This window comes from Podarcis pityusensis (genome assembly GCF_964106645.2).
Source record: "Podarcis pityusensis genome assembly, chromosome: 2".
NCBI lineage: Eukaryota > Metazoa > Chordata > Lepidosauria > Squamata > Lacertidae > Podarcis > Podarcis pityusensis.
The window spans coordinates 78,851,387-78,873,875 of NC_138029.1; the positions used below are offsets into that span (position 1 = coordinate 78,851,387).

A 22,489-nucleotide genomic window follows, 5' to 3' on the forward strand; every position below is an offset into this window, starting at 1 on the left:
GAGTTTTCTTTTGTGGGAAAATAGTTTGCAACATTTACAGTTTTCTCATAAATACATCTAAATATTACTAGACACTCAAGGAAATCTTTAAGTTTTGTTCACTTCTCTCTAAAGGAAAACATTTCAGATTTAATTCAATTTTAAAATGTTGGCTAGATTAGAATTATACAGATATTGCTTATGGAGAGCACAATATTGGCTACCCTAAGTTTAGTTCATCATCAACAGACATGTAGCATTTCATATACAAAAGGAAGGTATGAAACCTTTAATATGTCATTCATTCTTTTCTTTTAAAAAAAAAAAATATAATGTTCAGGAGTGGACTTCTATCTAGCAGGAATGTTTTCTGCTTGAATAAGCATCAGTTGAATAATCTTGCTAGCAAATGTTTCTTGAACATAGAATTAGCATTGATACTGTTAAGTGAACAGTGGAGAGCCGTAAAGGAAGCCTTTATTACATAAATAAGAGTGTCATGACTGAGTATACAGTGGTACCTCAGGTTAAGAACTTAATTCATTCCAGAGGTCCGTTCTTAACCTGAAACTGTTCTTAACCTAAAGTACTACTTTAGCTAATGGGGCCTCCTGCTGCTGCCGTGCCACCGGAGCACGATTTCTGTTCTCATCCTGAAGCAAAGTTCTTAACCCGAGGTACTATTTCTGGGTTAGCAGAGTCTGTAACCTGAAGCGTATGTAACCTGAAGCGTGTGTAACCCAAGGTATCACTGTAGTGTTATCCTTATCTTGCAGACAGTGGCCTGAGGCCAGGTAGCAAAGTTTGTCTGTGGCTCAGGTGAGTCTCAATGTGGGACTTCCTAGCATATGCATTTAGCTGCTGCTTTGCATCCCTGCTAACATGAATGTACAGTGGTACCTTGGGTTAAGAACAGTTTCAGGTTAAGAATGGAGTACTTAACCTGAGGTACCACTATATATTATATACACTGACTATGACTACTCCCTCAGACTACTCCCTCATCCTGAAGCAAAGTTCTTAACCTGAGGTACTATTTCTGGGTTAGCGGAGTCTGTAACCTGCAGCGTATGTAACCTGAAGCATATGTAACCCGAGGTACCAGTGTATATGTATAAATGAGACAAATCATTTACACTCCTGAGGGATAGCTCAGTTGGTAGAGCATGAGACTCTTAATTTCAGGGTTGTAGGTTCGAGCTCGACATTGAGTGAAAGATTCCTGTATTGCAAGTGGTTGAACTAGATGATCCTCATGGTCCCTTCCATTCTATGATTTTATGTGCAAAGTGCACATAGCAACATGCTGTAAGTAACAGATGCACTTCAATAAAAGAAAAGTTGATTTTATGTTGTAGTTAAATTTAAAAGATTGTAATCAAGAGAGAAAGTGGTGGGAGAATAAAGATACAATTGAATATATGTAATTGGCATCCAGGTAATAATTAAAACCCAGCAGATGATGGCCTGGTTTGCACATAACGCTAAGCCAAACCAAGGCTAAATATGAATGTGCAAGCAATCACAGTAAAATGGGATTAACACTAAGCCACACCACGACTTCACTCAAAGTAGCATAGCAGCAGCAGGAGGACTGGTGAGCAGAGAAGAACCTGCTGCTTTTACTGTGAGCATAGGTGCCAACTCCTAGGGGCTGAGGCACTTTGGGATCCCCAATGTTTTTTGAGGTGGCTGCCCCCCGTTGTTCCCAGGGCAGAAGAGGGCATGGTCCTGCTTTGGTGACTGACATCTCACCACCACTGGCTGGGGCAACTTCCTCGTCCTTTCCTTGCATGGCAGTGGGAGGGGGGACGATGGGGGCCACCACGTTTGATTCCTCCCCCTGGCTCCTTGTGATGTTGTGCACGTGGTGTCAAGATGTCATGTTGGGGCCCCACAATCTTTTTCAGGAGTTAGCGCCTCTGACTGTGAGTATTCACATACTTATGCGTTCACACTTTCCCATGGTTTGGCTTAACATTCCATATTCACCAAAGTATTGCCTTGAGAGGCAGTGGAGTATGGCTCAGTCAGGAAGGTGAAGTCAAACTGCTCCGCCAGCTCCCCACAGGGCATTTTTTTTATATATATAAATAATTTTTATTATTTTCCGACACAAATATACAATTCTATCAAATTTTCACAAATTTGTTTCTTTTTAGACTTCCTTCGGCTTCTCTGACAATCATCCATATTTACCTCTCAGTTTACCCATTCCTCTGTTTATATTGCCATTAAACTTCCCTCCCACTCCTATTTCTTTTTAACAATATATCTCAACTTTCACAGTGGTTCTTGAAATCCCACCAGTGTTGTTTGCACATCACATGTTCTTTTCAGATACTCAACAAATTTCCCCCAGTCCTCGATAAACTTTTGGTCTCGAAGATATCTAATTTTCCCGGTTAATCTGTCCAATTCTGCATAGTCAGTCAGTTTCAGTCTCCATTCTTCTATTGTCGGTGTTTCCTCTTGTTTCCATTTCTGGGCCAGTAGAATTCTTGCTGCTGTGGCTGCATATTGAAAAAGTTTACAGTCTTTTCTTCTGATTTCATTCCCTATAATTCCTAAAAGAAAGGTCTCTGGTTTCTTTACAAATGTATATTTTAACATCTTTTTCATTTCGTTATAGATCATCTCCCAGAAGCCCTTCACTTTCTTACATTCCCACCACATATGATAAAACGTACCTTCTTTTTCTTTACATTTCCAACATTTGTTACACATCTTATACATTTTTGATAATTTTACCGGTGTAATATACCATCTGTAAAACATTTTCATAACATTTTCTTTAAGTACTGTACATGCAGTAAATCTTAAATTCTCTTTCCACAGTTTTTCCCAGTCCTCAAACTGAATATTATAACCAAAATCTCTAGCCCATTGTATCATTACCGATTTAACTTCTTCATCTTTAGTGTTCCATTCCAACAATATTTTATACATTTTTGACAAAATTTTACAATTATTGTTTATCACGTCTGTCTGGAACTTTGAATCTTTTTCTACATAACCACTTTCTTTAATGTCTTTTTTTAAAACATTTCATTAACCTGGAAATAGTGCAACCAATCATATACATATTCTTTGACTTGTTCATATGGTTTTAATTTCCATTTTCCTCCTTCTTTGATTATCAATTCACCATATGTAATCCAATTACCTCTCATATTTATTTTCTTTACACTCATAACCTCTAATGGAGACAACCAGTGTGGAACTTTCGGTTCTAATAGGTTTTTATACCTATCCCATATTTCAATTAATGACCTCCGAAGTATGTGGTTCCCAAAGCCTTTATGGATTTTCTTCTTTTCACACCATAAATACGCGTGCCATCCAAATCTGTTATCAAATCCTTCTAAGTCTAATAGTTCTTTATTCTCTAATTTTATCCACTCTCTCAACCAGCAAAGACATGCTGCTTCATAATATAGTTTCAAGTCTGGCAGGGTGAAGCCTCCTCTTTCCTTTGCATCCGTTAATAATTTAAATTTAATTCTCGGCTTCTTGCCCTGCCAGATATACCTTGAAAGCACTCTTTGCCACTCTCTAAAGATTGCTACCCCCTTTAATATGGGGATAGTTTGAAATAGAAATAACATCTTTGGAAGGACACTCATCTTTATCGTAGATATTCTACCCCAAAAAGATAATTTCATTCTTCCCCACACCTCTAAGTCTCTCTTTATTCCGTTCCAAACCGGTATATAGTTATTCTGAAACAAGTCGATATTCTTAGGAGTTAACCAAATTCCTAAGTATTTAACCTTTTTCACCACCTCTATCTCTGTCCTTTGTTGCATTATTTCTATTATACTTTGATCCATATTTTTTGTAATTATTTTGGTTTTCTTCTTGTTTAATCTGAACCCTGCCACACTTCCAAATTTCTCAATCTCATCCAAAACTTCTTTTACACTTTCTAAAGGTTCTTCAATCGTAATTACCAGATCATCAGCAAAGGCTTTTACTTTATATTCATTCTGGCCAACTGTTACCCCTTTTATTAGTTCATTTTGTCTCATTGACCTCAGGAAAACCTCTAGGACCATTATAAATAGTAATGGCGAAAGTGGACACCCCTGTCTAGTTCCTTTTGTTATTTTTATATCTTCTGTGGTTACATTATTTACAATTAACTTTGCTTTCTGCTCTGTATAAATTGCCTTTATCCCATTAAAGAACTCAGTTCCCACATCCATAAACTCCAGGTTCTTCAACATAAAGTCCCAAGCAATATTATCAAATGCCTTTTCTGCATCAACAAACATTAATATAGCTTGCTTCTCATTCCTTGCAGTCAGATATTCCAAAATATTAATTACATTTCTTATATTATCCTTCATCTGCCTGCCTGGAAGGAAACCTGCTTGATCTTCATGAATAGTTTCTTTCAGTATTTTTTTCAATCTATTCACTAAAATCCCTGCAAATATTTTGTAATCTATATTGAGCAGTGAAATAGGCCTATAATTTTTCACTTGTGTTAGATCTGAGTCTTGTTTAGGGATCAATGTAATGAAAGCTTCTTTACATGTTTCTGGGATGTCTCTTTCCTTTAAGATGTTGTTCATTACTTCTTTCAATGGTTGCATTAAAACCTCTCTCATTTCTTTATAATATCTTGCTGTAAATCCATCTAGTCCTGGGGCTTTCCCTCTTTTCAGTTCCTTTATAACTTATTTTATCTCCTCATTTCCTATTGGGGCATTCAGTTGGTCTTTCTTTTCTGTCAGGATCTTTTGCACCTTTTTTTCTTTCAAAAATTGTTCTATTTTCCTCATGTTGTTTCTTTCTCTGTTTCTATATAAATGTCTATAAAAATCCAAGAATCCTTTTCTGATTCCCTTCGGGTTGTCTATCTCTTCTCCGTTTACCATGATTTTGTTGATCGTATTTTGCTCCTTTCTCTTTTTAATTTGCCACGCAAGCCATTTGCCAGATTTGTTCGCAAATTCAAAATTTTTTTGTCTTAGTCTTTTGATGTTCAACTCTATTTCTTTATTTATAATCATTGCGAATTGTGCTTGCAAAGTCTTAATCTCTTGTTTTATTTTTAGGTTGTTTGGTTTTTTAATAAGTTTTTGTTCATTGTCCATTATCTGCTTTAAAATTTCTTTTCTCCCTTTTTCTCTGTATTTGTTCTTCAATGAATTCTGTTGAATGAAAAAACCTCTCAACACTGCCTTGCTTGCGTCCCATACTACACTCATCTTCGTACCTTTGTTGCTGTTCTCCACAAAATACTCAATTAATTTCTTTCTTGCTTTTTCTATAATTTTTTGATCATCTAAGAGACAATCATTAATTCTCCATCTGAAAGTTCTTTCTTCAAATCCTTTCAGTTCCATTTTTATTGGATTGTGGTCCGAGATTGTTCTAGGTTGAATCTCAATTTGCCCCACAGGGCATTTTGAATGTGGAGAAACAAGGTCTGCATATTTAGCTGCAAAAATTCCAAATGAAGGAATCTTTAAAAATAAGGGGAAAGAAGGAAGATACAAAATAAAGGGAACAAATGTTGAATTTGGAGTGAGGAAATTTGTAAACTTGGGAGTAAACTGATGCAGTGGAAGATGTACAGAAGCTTACCAAGTTGAGGAAAGGCACAATCATCTTGTTAGCTGCTGTGCTGTTAAAAACCTGCAGACTTTTCACGAAGTCTGTTCTGACATTGCCTTTAATATGAATGCTACTCTAGGCAATTAGTTCACCTGGTAACAACCTAACACACCCTTTCTCTTTATCATTTCATTCCTTATTTATATATTCAGTGTAGTCATTTTTACCCCTACAGCCTGGACAGTGAGCGGCCTTGAGCTGGCTGTGGTTGGAGATGCAGAATTCTGTGGACCTTCACCAGACCCTGCAATGCACTCCTTATCCTCTTACTTCAGAAGTTCCTATACACAACATGTAATGCATGAAGAGAAGAAAATGCTTATTATAGATTTATTCTATATTAATAACTAATTTTGTAATATACACATGCCCTCAACCTTACATTTAATTCTTTGTACTGAATTGCTAAAGTTTTCTTACTCTTGATATATGTTTTTCCACTTCTGCTTTAGTTAGTAATTGTTTTCAGGCAGCTTTGTTGCAGGAAGCAGGTGAAAAGCCTTCATTGTTCCACATAAAAACATTTGCTTCACCTAGAATTGTTTTTAGCTGTGAATGAAAAGGAAAAGAAAGGGTAAAGCCCTGTTTTTATTTCCTTCCTGTTGTACAAGATAATTTCACACAAACGGGGTTAGTAGATACATAGTCCTGCATGGGCTTAACATGAACCTGAAATTTAAACTCCCAAGTTAATATTTAAAAGCCAATACATAACTGGAACATTCATGTATTCTGCTCAGGTGTGTACTTTTCTTACAGACTAGCCTTAATTTGACATTGAGCTTATGATTTCCCTGTTCATGATCTCTCCTGAAATTATGTCTAGCTTTGCCTCAGTTCTTTCTCTGATCAGGTTTTCTTCGCTACCTTACAAGCTTTACTGAAGTCTTTACCAGAGGTCAGCTGCCAACCACTGAAGACTTCTGGTCTTCAAAATGACAGCTGCTGGACTCTTTTTCCCCACTTGGAATCCTTCTTAGCTTCTGCCTTCTGTTATTTCAGCTTTAAGGTGTTTGCTGCGTCATCTGTTGCCTATAGCAACAGTGATTTCTCAGTTCCTATCCCCTCTCTGGAATCTTGCTGCTGCTTAAGTTGTTTGGGAGACGGTGAAGAGATATATCAAAGACTAACCCTTTTACAGTGCTTAGCCTGCCCTTTTATTCTCTCCAACCAGTTGCCACATTCTCACTAATATGATGAACGCCATTGGCCTAGAACTATGGACCAGTAAATTTGAATGGAATGTCCCACAAAATGATTTGCTATATTTTGACCTTTTTGTATTCTACTGAATCATATAAAAGCCAAATGTGACAGCAAATTGTTATAACTGAAACCTCGCAAGTTACATAGTCTTGAGCACCAGCATCAGTTTAACTGCCTCTTGCAAACTGCCAACTGAACCCCAATATGGCAGCTGTAATCCAGCAAAATCTGGGGAGCACCATGTTGGCTATGTCCACATTAGAGAACGGCAGAGTTGGCAGATTACAAGGTCAGCCTTGAGTATTTGTTCTATTTGCAAAGTCTCTTCATACCTAGTTTAAATTCTTTGGTTACTCTAGGGCAAGCCTTCCCCAACCTAGTGCCTTCCAAATGGTCATTCTGGCTGGAGCTGATGGGAGTTCCAGTTCAAAACATTTTGAAGGCACTAGATTGAGGGAGGCTGCTGCAGAATCTTGTAACTGAAAAGGCAACAGTCTATTAAATCGAGAGGTTTGTCTAGGTTCAACCTCTCAAAATACAGCTTTTTAAAACCAATTCTTCAAAACTGAATAACATTCCCATCCAGGGAATTTCATTCAAATTCCAAGAGAGCCCAGTTTTGGCACCAAATCTGAAGCACACGTAATCCTGAGTACTCCCTCTACAATAGATATATGCATGTAGTTTAATAGTAAAGTAGCACTGTGGTTTAGTAAGCACAAGCTCCCTTTTGAGCACATCTTTTGCTCTTGAAGAATGGTTTGTATGCGTTATGTTGATTTCTTTGTACTTCCTTACTTAACCGTATTTTTTTTAAAAAAAATAATTATCATATTTATACTGTATAAAGCGTAGCTTGGGGGTGTACAGCTAACAAAATCCCCGCCTGCAAATGATCAAAGCATGGAACTAAAATATTAAGCACAAGAAAAATACAATCTTTCTTTTCCATTCCTTTTTGGCTTCCACACAGTATTTCCAGCTGGGTATGTGTTGCCATGAGATGAAGTGGAATCAAGTATATTGTAAGAGAGTGCATTGTTCATCCGGATCAGTTCCATTCTAGAAAGGAAAGTTAGCAACTCGTACTTTCAACAAGACTGGAGGGAGGATTCCTTATGGATTATGAGCCTCGCTGCCTCCCACCCCCATAAGTTCCACAGCAGCAGGCATAACTGGCAAATAAATGTGCAGGCAAAGTGAGCGTGAAATATCTACTTGCATTTCATCAGTATTAATTCATACAGTATGAACAGTTTGGGAAGCTCTGCCTTTTTTGGATATGTATGTGCTGTAGATAAAAAAACTAATTTGAAGGATTTTCAATATAACACCTTTAATTACCAAGCTACTTGTTTGAAATAACATTACAGATCTAATAAGTTTCCATATGAAGAGAAGAATACATGTTTCAGATTCTGTCAAGTTTTTAAAAGTGGATTACGCTAACTTCTTTCTTATTGTTTGTGATAATTGGCATATTTATCTTAAATGTTGGACAGGATGATTCTCCACCTGCCTCTTTTCTAATAAATCTTCAGACTGGTTTACCTTGAATTTAGAAAAAGAGTGTTTTGTGTTTCAGCTTGGTTTATGTATCACTCTCATAGCATGCCCAAGCATGGTATATTGAATAGCCTGCAAGTAGCTTCCCCAGTCTTTTTTTATCATAGTGCCTCTTGGTTGTTTCGCTTCCCTCAGAAGTTTAGGGGCAAATGTTCTCTGTGGCAGTCCTAAAATTGTGGAATTCTCCCACCTAAGAGGTACTTCTGGCTTCTTCCCTATATAATCTCCAACAAATGCTGAAGAGACACCTCTTTACCCTGGCCTTTGACACCTGAGATGTGTGTTTTCAGGGCCTGCCCTATTCCTGTGACTGTACAGTGGTGCCTCGCAAGACGAAATTAATTCGTTCCGCAAGTCTCTTCGTCTTGCGAGTTTTTCGTCTTGCGATGCACGGTTTCCCATAGGAATGCATTGAAAATCAATTAATGCGTTCCTAGGGAAACCGCCTTCAGACCAGGTCCGGGGACAGTCTGTCCCCGGACCTCTTCTGAAGGCTGGGGGGGGGGCAAGGGCTTTTCTTCCCACCCCCAGCATTTTAAAAAACCCCGGGACAGCGGAGGACTTCTCCGCTGTCCGGGCGATCTTAAAATGCTGGCGGGCGGCATTTTAAAATCGCCCCGGGACAGCGGAGGACTTCTCCGCTGTCCGGGGCGATTTAAAAGCCCCTGGGAAGGCAGGCAGGGGGGACAAAGACTTTTGCCCCCCGCCAGCCTTCAGAAGAGGTCCTGGACCTCTTCTGAAGGCGGGCGGGGGGCGAAAGTCTTTGCTCCCCCCCTGCCTTCAAAAGCCCTCCGGGACAGGCAGGCAGGGGGGAGCAAAGACTTTCGCCCCCCGCCCGCCTTCAGAAGGTGTTCCCGCCCCGCCGCCCGGCTTCGGAGCACCGTTCCGAAGCCGGGCGGCGGGGGGAGGTCTTCCCTCCCCACCGCCCAGCTTCGGAGCACCGTTCCGAAGCCGGGCGGCGGCGCGAGGTCTTCCCTCCCCCCCGCCCGGCTTCGAAGCACCGTTCCGAAGCCGGGCGGCGGCGGGAGGTCTTCCCTCCCCCCCGCCCGGCTTCGGAGCACCGTTCCGAAGCCGGGCGGCGGCGGCAGGTGTTCCCTCCCCACCGCCCGGCTTCGGAGCACCGTTCCGAAGCCGGGCGGCGGCGGCAGGTGTTCCCTCCCCCCCGCCCGGCTTCGGAGCACCGTTCCGAAGCCGGGCGGCGGCGGCAGGTGTTCCCTCCCCCCCGCCCGGCTTCGGAGCACCGTTCCGAAGCCGGGCGGCGGCGGGAGGTCTTCCCTCCCCCCCCCGCCCGGCTTCGGAGCACCGTTCCGAAGCCGGGTGGCGGGGGGAGGTGTTCCCTCCCCACCGCCCGGCTTCGGAGCACCGTTCCGAAGCCGGGCGGCGGCGGCAGGTGTTCCCTCCCCCCCCGCCCGGCTTCGGAGGAGCCTTCCGAAGCCCGGCGGCGGCGGGAGGTGTTCCCGCCCCGCCGCCCGGCTTCGGAGGAGCCTTCCGAAGCCCGGCGGCGGCGGGAGGAGGTGTCCCCGCCCCGCCGCCAGGCTTCGGAGGAGGTCCGAGGACAGTGGGGAAGACGCGCTGCGCTTCCCCGCTGTCCCGGAGATTTCCCTATGGGCTGTCGTCTTGCGAAGCAAGCCCATAGGGAAATTCGTTTTGCGAAGCGCCTCCAAAACGGAAAACCCTTTCGTCTAGCGGGTTTTCCGTCTTGCGAGGCGTTCGTCTTGCGGGGTACCACTGTACTGTATTTTAATTCCTGTTTAAAGTTTTAATTGTAAATTGTTGTAACTCCCTGGTGATGGTTGGGTAAAAAAGTTAATAGTAGTAATCATAATGATAATAATAATAACGTAAAAGTTCTGGTGTTTGTTGCCTCATAATTTAATGTAAGAAAGAGGCTGTCTATGTTATGCCACACCTGAAATTACCAATTGTAGAAATGATATGAAAGAGCACTGAAGATACTGAATAGCATTTTTCTTCCTTTTTCCATTTCAGATCTGGGACATGAGCGATGATGAAACACTCTGAAAGCTCAGTGAATGAAGAGAAAGATGACCCACTTCAGGGTGTGTTGGTCAGTCATATGACAAATTAATGATTGCTTACTTAACTGTGGCTGTTGTAAATAGAAACACTTACGGTGCACAACTTTTACTGGGATGGGACAGTATTGCAATTCAAGGCACTTGTACTATGAGTGTAATTTCTCTTTCTATTGTGTGTGAAATATATATATAAGAGAGTTACAATTAAAATCTCTCTATTTTTTTCAGCTTCTAAATATAGCTTATATTTAAAATACCTCTGAAGAAAACTTCTTTGTTTATTTTTCTCCCAGTTTGACTTTTTCTTTTAAGTAAACATTCTGAACAAATTATGCCTTTTGAAACACTTCAGGGATTTATAGCCAATGTATCCTTGTCTCTGAGGTAGACAATAAGAAATTAGTCACATTGAGAATAAATAGAATGAGAGGGTCCACATGTTTAGTCTCTCAAAAAGACATTTCCTCTGGTTGTTTCTGTATATGGCAACACTCTATATATTCTCAACTTTTAGTGCCTTTTAAAAAAAATGGTAGTTGATAACTAATGATTTTCTTCCTTCCAATACTAATAGTTCATCTTCTGCCTCCATAGCGAGGTGATTGTCCACCAACACCAAAACTATGCCATGAGCCTCTAAAGTATAATGAATTTAAATAATAATAAGGAAATCTATGTTATTTACTGTTTTTAATACAAGTCAGCACATAAACAATGAAACAGCTATGCAGAATCTTCATGCTAGCATTTTGTGCCCTTTGCCATTGGACTACTTTCTCAAATCATATCTGGTTGCAGTCACAAATCTGGAGAGGCTCAGAGTAGCCAGATTATGGCATATCATGTTAACAGCATACTTTTAATCTGTATATTGCTCACTGAATCTTGTCTCTACTTGATTTCTTATTTCTACTAATTATGAAACCCCTGTTTATTTCGTCTTACGTTTTCTATCTAGTAAGTTAATCTAGCTCTTGGGAAGGGGTGTGCATTTTAAAAAAATCTCAACACTTAGAAGCTGTACGTTAGCAATAGCAGAAATAGGAAGCACAGTTCTCATGTGTATGCAAGTGCAATCTTTTAATTTAAAATAATGAAATTGCATAATGGCCTTCAGGCTCTGCTTTCTGAGGAAATTCAACATCTCTGATGACAGACTAGAACTCTACACTGGGAAAATTTAGTACTCCGCAGCTTGCACTGAGTCACCAGCACAGACGTCATTTGTAGATAGTGAAACAGGAAACTCTGTTTTGAAATTCTACAGTCTTGATTAGCTGAGAGTCCAAAACAGCTCGGGGTCCCAGGAATACTCTCCAATGAATGTCTGTCTTGACGCTTGGATTATCAAGATTGAATTTGTCAACTCTTTTTCCCCTCCGAGAGTTTTAGCTATATATGACATTTTAAGCACAGGGTAATACAATGTTTCCTTGCTTAGTAATTCCAGTAACTTAGAGTTGTATAAGACTGAGCTTGCTTCCTGTACATATGCTTCCCAGATGTCTGTGCTGTGCAGAAGTACTCCACTGTGACTTAGAAAACCTTCTGTTGTTTAACTTTATTGTGTTTTCCTCTCCCCTTACAAACCAGAATGGCGCTCTTGCTTGCTTGCTTGTACGCTTGCTTCTAGGTGTTTTTCCCCCCTTTGTAAAATGTTTTAAGCACTTAATTGAGGAAAACATAATGAAATATTTTATTCTAATGAATGAAATGTACATTAAAAGAACTTCCAAGTACTTTTACTCACTGCCTTGTTTGCATAGATAGACGTCTGGCACCACCATCTACTGTTGTCGTTTGATAATGGAGGAAGTTGAAATTTGAGCTCTGGGGAATGAATGGGTGTGTTTTTGCTGGCATGACTGTCCAAAAGTAAAAGTCTTGATTATTATTATTATTTTGTCATAACAATGGAACCAGAAGTCATACAATTAAGTTGAAAGGTAGGAGATTCAGGACAGACAAAAGGAGGAGTCTTTTTTAATCATCCCCGCTCCCACATTAAGTTATTTGCCCTAGACCAAAGGCCTTCATACTCTCTGCATCAGTCTGCACTAATGTTGCCAAGTTAATTGTGTCTTCATTTAATTATCATTTTACTTCTAAAAAGTATTACTTAACCTGTTCTTTCCTGCCTGAGCAGGTCACAATAAAATTTCAAGTTCACAATACACAATAACATTTTCATACACATCCAGAAATACAAAATCAGCTAAAACCAGCAAGATAAGAAAGGCCTGGGCACACAAATGCATTCTTGGCTATCATAAAAAGTTCAGGAAGGGAGGGAGCTCCATAATGGTGGGGGCACTGTTGTGAAGGCCCTGTCTTGTGTTGCTGCATACCAAAAACTGGCCAACTGCTGTATACTCAAGAAGGCCTCCCCCCCCCCCAAGGTCTTAATAGTTGTCAGTCATTTATGTAAGTTTCATAAAATATGTTAAAATAACAATGGGTACAAGAAAGAATTATGGGCAACCCTACAGCAGAACGTCAGTGGTGTTAAGGAGCAGCCTTCCAACTCTGCTTTCTGGAGACAGCCCTGTAGGTAGAAGCAGAATGACTGTCTCACCATGCCTTAGACTCCTAGCCCACTGAACCATTCTAGAAGGATATCATGGTCAATGGTACTGAATGCTGTTGAGAGAAGGAGCAGAGTTGCTCTCCCCCATCCCTCTCTCAGTAAAGGTCATCCATCCATCAAGGTGACCAGGACTGCTTCAGTTCTGTAATCAGGCATGAATTCAGGTGGGGAAAGGGGCATTGTTGTTCCTGCAAGAGCAGCGGGTGAGATATAATAACCAGTTTCGCATTAAACTGCCCCCTGCATCTCAGGGAAGCAAGTGAGAAGAAGCTGGCATTGGTGTGATTGCTGATACTACTGTTGATGTGGGAGCAAGGCAGGGAACCTTAAAACTACATTTGCCTGACCCAAGAAACATAATGCTTCTCTAGGTTGATACTGTCCCACCCAAACTTTTTGGGGGGGAAGTTCAGACAACTTTTGTTGTTGTTGTTTCAAGCACTCCTATACAGGAGTGGATTGAATTCAGTTGCTAAGAGTGTTATCTCATAGCTCTCTATTTTTGTTTGGTTTAGTTTTTTGCCTTTCCTGAGTTATATGTCTTTTCCAAGACAAGGTGGTTATTTTTCGTACACCATAAGTGCTGTACATACAGGAAAGGATTTAGGCTGTAATGTGAGTCATTTCTGACATCCTCAATATTTATCTTAGGTAGACCTTACAGCAGTGTGCGCACAGACTGTTGGGCAAGCCCAAAGGCAATATCTTCATAGGGTACCTGTAGAACAAAGGCTAAACTACTACACAATGATATTACTCAGACTGTAATACTACTGCAGTTGCACAAGTGTCACAGAGGGCAAAGGCTGATCTTCAGAATATTGCCTAATACTTTAAGTCCTTTGTCTAGGTCAGCCAAGTTGATAAACTGTGTGTTGTGCAACAACAAAATAATTGTGTGAAATGACTAGAGTTTTAGCATCCTTGGCATTGGCATTTTTGAGTGTTGTTCCTAACCATTACCTCAGTCATTCTTAAAGTAGGCCTGTAAGGTGGTCATGCTGGCCACATGACCCAGAAACTGTCTGCGGACAAACGCCGGCTCCCTCGGCCAATAAAGCGAGATGAGCCCCGCAACCCCAGAGTCATCCACGACTGGACCTAACGGTCAGGGGTCCTTTACTTTTTAAGGTAGATTAGTACAGTGGTACCTCAGGTTAAGTACTTAATTCGTTCCGGAGGTCCGTTCTTAACCTGAAACTGTTCTTAACCTGAAGCACCACTTTAGCTAATGGGGCCTCCCGCTGCCACCGCACCGCCGGAGCACGATTTCTGTTCTCATCCTGAAGCAAAGTTCTTAACCCGAGGTACTATTTCTGGGTTAGCGGAGTCTGTAACCTGAAGCGTATGTAACCTGAAGCGTATGTAACCCGAGGTACCACTGTAGTGTTATCCTTATCTTGCAGACAGTGGCCTGAGGCCAGGTAGCAAAGTTTGTCTGTGGCTCAGGTGAGTCTCGATGTGGGACTTCCTAGCATATGCATTTAGCTGCTGCTTTGCATCCCTGCTAACATGAATGTACAATGGTACCTCGGGTTACATACGCTTCAGGTTACATACGCTTCAGGTTACAGACTCTGCTAACCCAGAAATAGTACTTTGGGTTAAGAACTTTGCTTCAGGATGAGAACAGAAATCGTGCTCCGGCGGCGCAGCAGCAGCAGGAGGCCCCATAGGCTAAAGTGGTGCTTCAGGTTAAGAACAGTTTCAGGTTAAGAACGGACCTCTAGAACGAATTAAGTACTTAACCTGAGGTACCACTGTATATTATATACACTAACTATGACTACTCCCTCAGTGTGTGAATTGGCCCTTAGGTATGTTTGGGGTAGAAGCTAAAGTGGAACCATTTTCTATAGATATGGATTCCCCAAAAAATACAGCTCCCACCCCCCATGCACACAACAAATAGGCTCATTCAGCATATCTTAGTGAACTCTCACTTAATACGTTGTACAAATCAAAGTTACTTCTGTTACTGATAGTATTTACAGAACACTTTCACTGAGAGGGGAGGTTGTTGTCCTCCCCAATTTGGCTGCTGTGTGGATGCAGATTGCTTGGCACGTATGCGTAGTTCTTCTTCATTGGTTGAATCAAGGTTGCCGTAACTTTTACCAAGTGGTTTCTTATGTAACAAGGGGCCTCTAAAAACAAACAAGTTGGGATTTTCTGGCAGCCATTCAATACACAATCCATTTACAACTGTTATAGCTCTCTCTGTGTGTTTACTTTCTTTGTTTCAAAATAGGGACTCTGCTAGATTATATATTGAGCACTTTTAACTAGGCTAAATATGCAGGATTTCTCTCTCCTACCCTCTTCCTCTCCTCTTCCAAAATAAACAGTTTGGCCATAAAATGAGTGGTAGGGTAGAAGGCAGATATCCAATTTGCTTTTAGGATCTCACTACATTCAAGTACATGCACACACATGCACACACCCCTCCTTTCCAATATCCTTTTCTACCTGAAGGCAGTAGATGCTGAGGACTCTTTCTGCATAACTTACATTATACAATTTCTCCAAAATAGATATGGCATGGTGGCCTCTAGCTCTCATCAGTTGAAGCAATGGGAAGGAGGGCATCCATAAATATAATTTCAGGGACAAACTAAAACCTAACTTGAAAGGAGAGTGGAGCAGCTGAACTACAGCTCAAATCTCTTGTCATCAAATTTGACTCAGTTTGTACCAGGGCACAAGAATGGTATAACACAGTAGTCCAGAAACACCTACCCCCCCCTCTGTTGCTGAACTTACAGCTCCCCTCATACTTGGTCATTGGCCATGCTGAAAGAGGCTGATGGGAGCTATCTGTTATTGCTATCTGGAGGGCTGCATGTTAGCCACCCAAGTCTCAAAGTATATGCAGCTGTAGTTCTCCTGATAAATGGCTCAGGCTTAAGAGCTACCTAGCTTTGAATTGTATGTAAGCCACTCTGAACTCCTTGGAAGGAGGTCCAGGCAGAGCAAACAAACAAAGACATTCCAGTAAATAATATTTAAGAGTTAACATTGGACTGTGGCACCACATGGCTGAATCTTGGCCAGTGCAGTTTCTTGCTCCATTGTTATGGGGCATCCCTGTAAAGGAGCCTGAGGGGGTACTGCATGTCCAGATGGCCAGCTCAGGCCTGACGGGTCCGTGATCATAAGGGTTGTGTAGATATGATGTACATCGTAGGGTGACCCTTAACCTCAACCCCTACCAACCACCAGTCAGCAATTGGGTTGGTTGATTTCTCAGCACATGCCAAAACCTTCTGTAGTCGATAAAGTTGAAGCCTGATTTAATCTCAGAATTGTTGTCCTACATCTTAATGTATCATTGTGTGGGCACCCCCACATTGCCTAGGTCCACAACTAACCTTTGTGCCGTTGTACCATTCTGACCATGGTGTTGCAATGCCACTAGATCCTTCAAATGCGAATTGAAGTCAGGAGTGATCCACACCTCTGTCCATATTCGGTTCATGTATCTTGTACTTTAAGATCTATAGAAAGTTAATGGTCATTTATCTTTCAGCTTTCACCATTAGATGAGAGTCATGTTTTGATTGCATGCTTCCCCATAAAACGTCAACCATAGCTGTAAATACTGCAAAACTGTTTTGAAAGCTGTTTTTGTCCTTTTCGAAAGACGACTCATGCCTACTGTACAAATGTAAACTACTTTGAAAGCAGGTCATCTCCTGTAACTTGCCACTAAGATTATTCTCAAGGATAATTATTTTGTAAAGGCGCTAAGAATCCTTCATTGGAGAAGCGTACCCAGGCATAGAACATGTACTTTCCTGGCACCAGCAGACAGGGCCACAAGATTCTAGTTGGCATAACCTGAGGACAGGGAGGGCATTTCACTGCTAGAATGACTCTAGTTTTGAAATCAAACCAGTATGGTCTAGCTATGGGTGTGGAGCAGCAAATTAAGAACTGCTAGTGGAAACATGCTTAATATATGGCAAACGTAGTTTTAAAGCCAGCTCACTCTCTGTGGAAATTAACCTTGGGCTCATTGTTTGCCAACTTGCACTTTGGTGCCCAAGTTATATTTCTAATGCAATTATTTTAGTAATTTGTGAAATAAATATGTGACTAGCAGTGTGTGTGTGTGTGTGTGTGTGTGCGCGTGTGTGCGCGTGTGTGCGCGCGCGCGTGTGCATTTGCGTGTGTGATACTGAGATATAAGGAGAGGCAGAGGCCCATTTATTGGCAGGTAAGTATTTTTCAAATGCCCTTCCCTTGCCAAAGTTGGGAAAGGACTTGGTGAGGAAAGCAACTCAAACTGCAAGGTATCTGAGATAATGGCTAAGAAGGGGTTGGGGAATTTTGGATATGCAGAGAAGCAGAAAAGAATAGTTGCAACAGACTAGAGCAGCTCAGCCTCAGAATTTCTGTTGCCGACCAGTCAGATGAAGCACCTGAATTCTTGCCATAGGGAAGCTGTGCTTGGGCCTGCTTCGCTTGTTCAAAGCCACATCTGATGATCAAAGGCTGCAATGGGGTGTGAGAAGAGCAGCAACTCCTTGTGCTATCAGATAGTAGATACTATTAAACAAGGCCATCAGGTAATAACTTCAAGCCCTGGTGAATGAGGAGCTGAAAAGTGATGTGGTGCCGTTATGTAAGAATGAGGACACAAGGGCAGGAAGCCCTTCACACAGTGCATAGTTAAACTGTATACACACACACACACACACACACACACACACACACACACATTTAAAACATTTTAAAATTTTAAAACTATTTTGAAATGGTAACATACCCTCAATGCTAATATTTTAAAGACTGTGGGAACAGTACCTTAACCATCTGCACAAATAAATGTTTTTAGATTCCTCCTGAATGTTAATGAGAAGGAAGCGCACCTCAGTAGGAAGGCCTTTCCATAAAAGGAGGCAGCAGCATCCAGATACCCCTGTCATTGGGTCAGTGCCAACCCGGCAAAGCGGATTTAAAATAAAACTAGACTATTTCCCCTTACATTTTTGAGCCATCAGGTAAACTGTGTGCAGGTCTGGGTTTCTTACCAGTGCTTGACTTAAGAGTGGCATATAGAGGCAAGAATGCCTGTTCTTCACAGTTGCACAACAGTATGTTGTAGACACAGTGCAGAAAAGTACAAATGTTTTAAGAGGCCTCGTGTTTGTGGCGAAGAGGAAGACACTCACACCGCTTTCCTTGTCCAACTGCAACATGACAGCCCTGCAGTGTTGCCAGTGAGTCTTACTATCTGGTGGTTACTGCCACCACCACACTTTTTGTGACCCATAGCCCCAGAAACAAGGGGGGTGGGGAATGGGCAGGCATGATTAATTGTTAAATCCTGGTATCCCAGACTTAACACCCCTTGCGGCTTCAGCCTTGCAATTTATGCCATGTATAGGCCTCTGATTCTCCCTGACTATAGAGCATATTCCTGGCTTTACTGACTTTGGTTTTGGGCTTCCAATAACATGGAACCCATAGCTATTTAGGCACATGGGGATTCCCAAATCTTGAGACTGGCAAACACATTGTAGCTCCACTAATCCAATGATGAGACTGTATTAGGATTATATTAGGAAGTGGGCAAGAAGGTCCAACAGAGATACTGAAACAAAACTCAGCCCGATGACTCCAAAATCTAGCCCTTCCCCTCTTTTTTGCAGGAGTGACCTCTGACCAATGTGGTCAGGTTCTTCATATGGGCATCTCAAGTACTCATTTTGAAGAGAACAGGAGGAAGATACCTGACAGCCTGTCTTATAGAAATGGTGGGACCAGAGACCAAGGTCCTGTGTGACAAGGTTTAAGTAGGCTCCGTTCCCTTTGATAATTGCAAACATTTAGCATAAGATGATAGCACCGTGGGTAAAATAGTTTGGCTTAAAAATTCAGGGGAAGATCATGTCTGTGACTTCGTTTTGGAGAGAAAGGCCATTAACAGCTTCAGACTTTACTGTTCTTTGCTGACTGGGAATACATTTGCAACAATAAATTCCAATTGTGATTATGCTCAAGAGACGTTAACCACTGGCTTGCTGGCAATGGGGTGGGGGTGGGAGCGAGAGAGAGGAGTGGAACAAACAGCATCATGCGATAAAATACTGTGTACAAGGGCAGATTGTCTTTGTTGCCGCTGAAGTTCCAGCACCGGTGCCAAGAATTGATAGCTGTGGCTTAATTTAGCTGCCTCACGGAATGACAGCAGTTGGCTCTCTTATGATTAAGACTACCATGAAAAATAGCATCAAATGGCTAGATTAAAAATGTCAGTAACTATGCCTGGACTTCAAAGCAAGTGATATGCTTCTGTTCAAGCACAATGAATAAAAATACCTGCCACTTAGGACAGGCAGGACGCGGGTGAGGATGCAACAAGAGATGTACTTTGCTCCCACCTCAAGTAAGAGTGACCCTTTTTTTCTCTCCTGTAGGAGTGAATGTCAACCAGTTTTTAATAAGAAAGTAAAGTTGGGCACTTAGGGAACATCAGTTGGATGCAGACGAAGGCCGCTCTCTGCCCCAACAGCCTGAGTGTGCTTATTTGCACTTTGGCCAATTCACCATCATCCCAGGTTCTGTTTGTTGGTAGTCATGGTGATTTGTTAAAGCAGAGGTTTTTTCAACATTTTGGGGTCCACGGCTCCCTTGACCAACTACATTCTTTCTGCGGCTCCCCTGTGGGGCTCAGGAGCCCAGTTATATCATCCATTGCCTGGTTGCTTCGTTCACACCAGTCAGCACTGGGTGGTGTATTCTGTTTATGTTACTTTTATCTTGCTTCTTTTTCTTTTCTTTTTGTACTACTTTGGCTTGAGTGTGCTCCATTACTATTGTGATCATTCAGACACAGCTGTTGCTTACCTTCTTTTTAAGACTAAAGGTCCAGAGTCCTGAAGCAAAACTTCAGGTGGTTGTGTGTGTGTGTGTGTGTGAGAGAGAGAGAGAGAGAGAGAGAGAGAGAGAGAGGAGGAGGAGGAGGAGGAGGAGGAAGGAGGAGGAGGAGGAGTTTGGATTTGATATCCCGTTTTATCACTACCCTAAGGAGTCTCGAAGCGGCTAACGATCTCCTTTCCCTTCCTCCCCCACAACAAGCACTCTGTGAGGTGAGTGGGGCTGAGAGACTTCAGAGAAGTGTGACTAGCCCAAGGTCACCCAGCAGCTGCATGTGGAGGAGCAGAGACGCGAACCTGGTTCACCAGATTACGAGGTTTCAGTCTTAATTGTTTTGGGTTGCTAAGTTTTGGGTTTTTTGTTTGCTTTGGAAGGATCACTGAAACGAGGACACATTTTTAGCATTCTTGTATTCCATTATAACAGCAGTCACCACTGCAAACATAGAGTATCAAGAATGCATATTTATATGTGTCTGCTGAGTGTTTGGCCACTACCACTGTGAGCCTGAATAGAGAGCAGGAGTAGGGATCTGCTGGTCCTCCTGATGTTACTGGAATACAACTTGGTTAAAAAAAAACAAAAACCCACCTCAGACAAGTGGTATATTGTATAAAATAAATAAAAATGCAACTCCCATCAGGCTTGACCATGGGCCATGCAGGGCAGGGCTGATGGGAGTTGTAGTTCAATATCTTGAGGGCCAAAGGTTCCCTATGTCTGGAGTAGAGCTCTGTTCAAGTATGTTGTTCCCATGGCAACCTTACCTCTTAATAACATCAGCCTGCTTCGAGTCCTCCGCGGTCTTCCTTGTATACCGGGTATGCTAGATAGTTGCTTTGGTATCAAAATTACGATCACATGAGAGGAAAGGTCAGTAGCTACGTTCTGCATCACATGTCTGTAGAACCAGAGTAAGGGAATGTAAAAAGAACAGGGCGTGCAGATGCAAGGGCTTTTTAAAATAAGAAATGTAGGAAGTATGAAAATGAGATGACAAATGTCCCTTATGAAGGGTGCTTTATATCAAAATCAATGTGACAGTTTTAGTAACAGACCAACAATGTACAGTGAGTGTAGCCCGTCATCCATCACGAGAAGGGCTGAAATGATCTTGTGTTAATCGGATGCAGTGTGCTCTTTCTTGAACTGAGTAACAGCTTTGTCATAAATTAAAAGTAGCCTATTGTAGGAGAAATGCTATTTTTCCACCTCAGTTCTATGTGAGCATCCAGAATCTCTGTTTAGAATTCCTCCCACGCCTGTGCAGCTAACAGAGAAATCTGTTAGCTGGATATGAATACTCAATCAAAGTGATACAACAGTCAGCGAATTATGAAATTCTAGAAGAGTGTTATGTTATGAAGTGGCCTCCTGATTGTGTTGGTGAAAAGTTGGAAGATCATGTTCTGCAAGAAATGGATCCTTGATAGCTTGCAACAGGTCTAAGGAGTCTCAAAACAAAATGATTCTGTACTGATTTGTACTCTCATCTTCATGTTCTTTGGGTCATCTGCAATACTGTTGTTTATGCTTTTGAGTCTGTGGGGTAGAGGTGCTGTTATCCCATATGCTTCATCTTTTTTATAGCATGCATTCAAAGCAGACAGTTAACCAAATGTTCAGGACACAATTACGGAAGGTCAAGGCATCAAGGCTCTGACTGGCAACCAATCATACAAGTCAGCCAATTTGAGTCAGGGGAAGAAAGGGGCATGTTTTGCCAGATGGATAAAAGCAAAAATAATTCTTTGCCAGATATATGGCATTCTGAGTAGAAAAAGAGTGTTTGAGGAAATGGATCCTTCATGTTCCCCTTTTGTTCCTTACTGTTTCTTATATTTGCACCAAAAAGGTGGAAGGGGGTAGGAAAAGATAGAAGAATGCAGTTTTGTCATTTTGTCTCTTGCAAAACCCTCTCCCTCAGTCCCTAGTTTTCACAAATGGTAGATGAAGTTGTGTACCTGGATTGGAGGTGAGGGAGTGAGACAGGCAAACTGTTTCCTGTGCATAGAAAACACGACACTCTCCCTTGCACCTGATCTTTCTCCTAACATGTTGTTTATTCTACCCTATGGCAGATCATTCTATCTGGTAATTTTGTACCCATAATGGAAGCAGTGGAAACCAGACACATGCTTATCCTACCTGAGAAACTAGGCCTCTGAAGAAATGCAGCAGGGAGAGGTGGACTAGCAAGATACGCTTAAGCCTGTTCCCTGAAAGGTCCTATGTGGTATTTCGTTAGACCATTTCCCCAGTACTTCTATGCCAGTTTATATACTGGTAAAATACATGTGCATGCATGTATGGTTCTTCACTCCAACAAGCCTCAGCTCATTGCGTATCTTTCTAAATAATTAGAATCTGAAAAGAAAATTATATTCTAATTACCTTCTGTAGGAAAGTTCCTAAATTTCAAGGGAAACAAACTCGTGTGTCACAAGGTATTTCAACAAGAACATTAGTTTGAAAATAAATACACTAGTTTCCAACAGGTAGACTGGCTTCCTTTTGCGGGTTTTACTCAATAGCTTGAACCCTTGTGGCCTGCGGCTTTGTGGTTTAAATTTAAGGATTGGGGTAAGGTTGTTGTGAA

General features: G+C 41.7%; 1 protein-coding gene and 1 long non-coding RNA gene across 6 annotated transcripts in view; one reads left to right on the forward strand and one right to left on the reverse strand.

Moving 5' to 3' along the window:
• The window catches only part of ATG7 (autophagy related 7), a 99,365-nt gene extending 87,208 nt beyond the window's left edge, over window positions 1–12,157 (forward strand). The window contains exons 18-19 of one of the 2 annotated variants that reach the window (XM_080994192.1): window positions 10,369–10,439; window positions 11,123–12,157. In XM_080994192.1, the coding sequence (XP_080850318.1) occupies window positions 10,369–10,401 (33 nt within the window). In that variant the 3' untranslated portion in view covers window positions 10,402–10,439; window positions 11,123–12,157. Of the gene's footprint in view, window positions 1–10,368; window positions 10,675–11,122 lie in introns of those variants that run through there. The other variant, XM_080994191.1, reaches the window with a different exon arrangement.
• Window positions 2,213–6,633, reverse strand: LOC308470792. Of its 4 annotated transcripts, none has more exons than XR_013982646.1 (4): window positions 6,501–6,633; window positions 6,028–6,156; window positions 5,775–5,888; window positions 2,213–2,492 (listed from the first exon to the last, which is right to left on the reverse strand). It is a non-coding gene; the product is annotated as an uncharacterized lncRNA (long non-coding RNA). The 4 variants fall into 4 exon arrangements; XR_013982647.1 differs by having other exon boundaries at window positions 2,214–2,546; XR_013982648.1 differs by lacking the exon at window positions 5,775–5,888 and having other exon boundaries at window positions 2,216–2,492.
• Window positions 12,158–22,489: the final 10,332 nt, after the last annotated feature.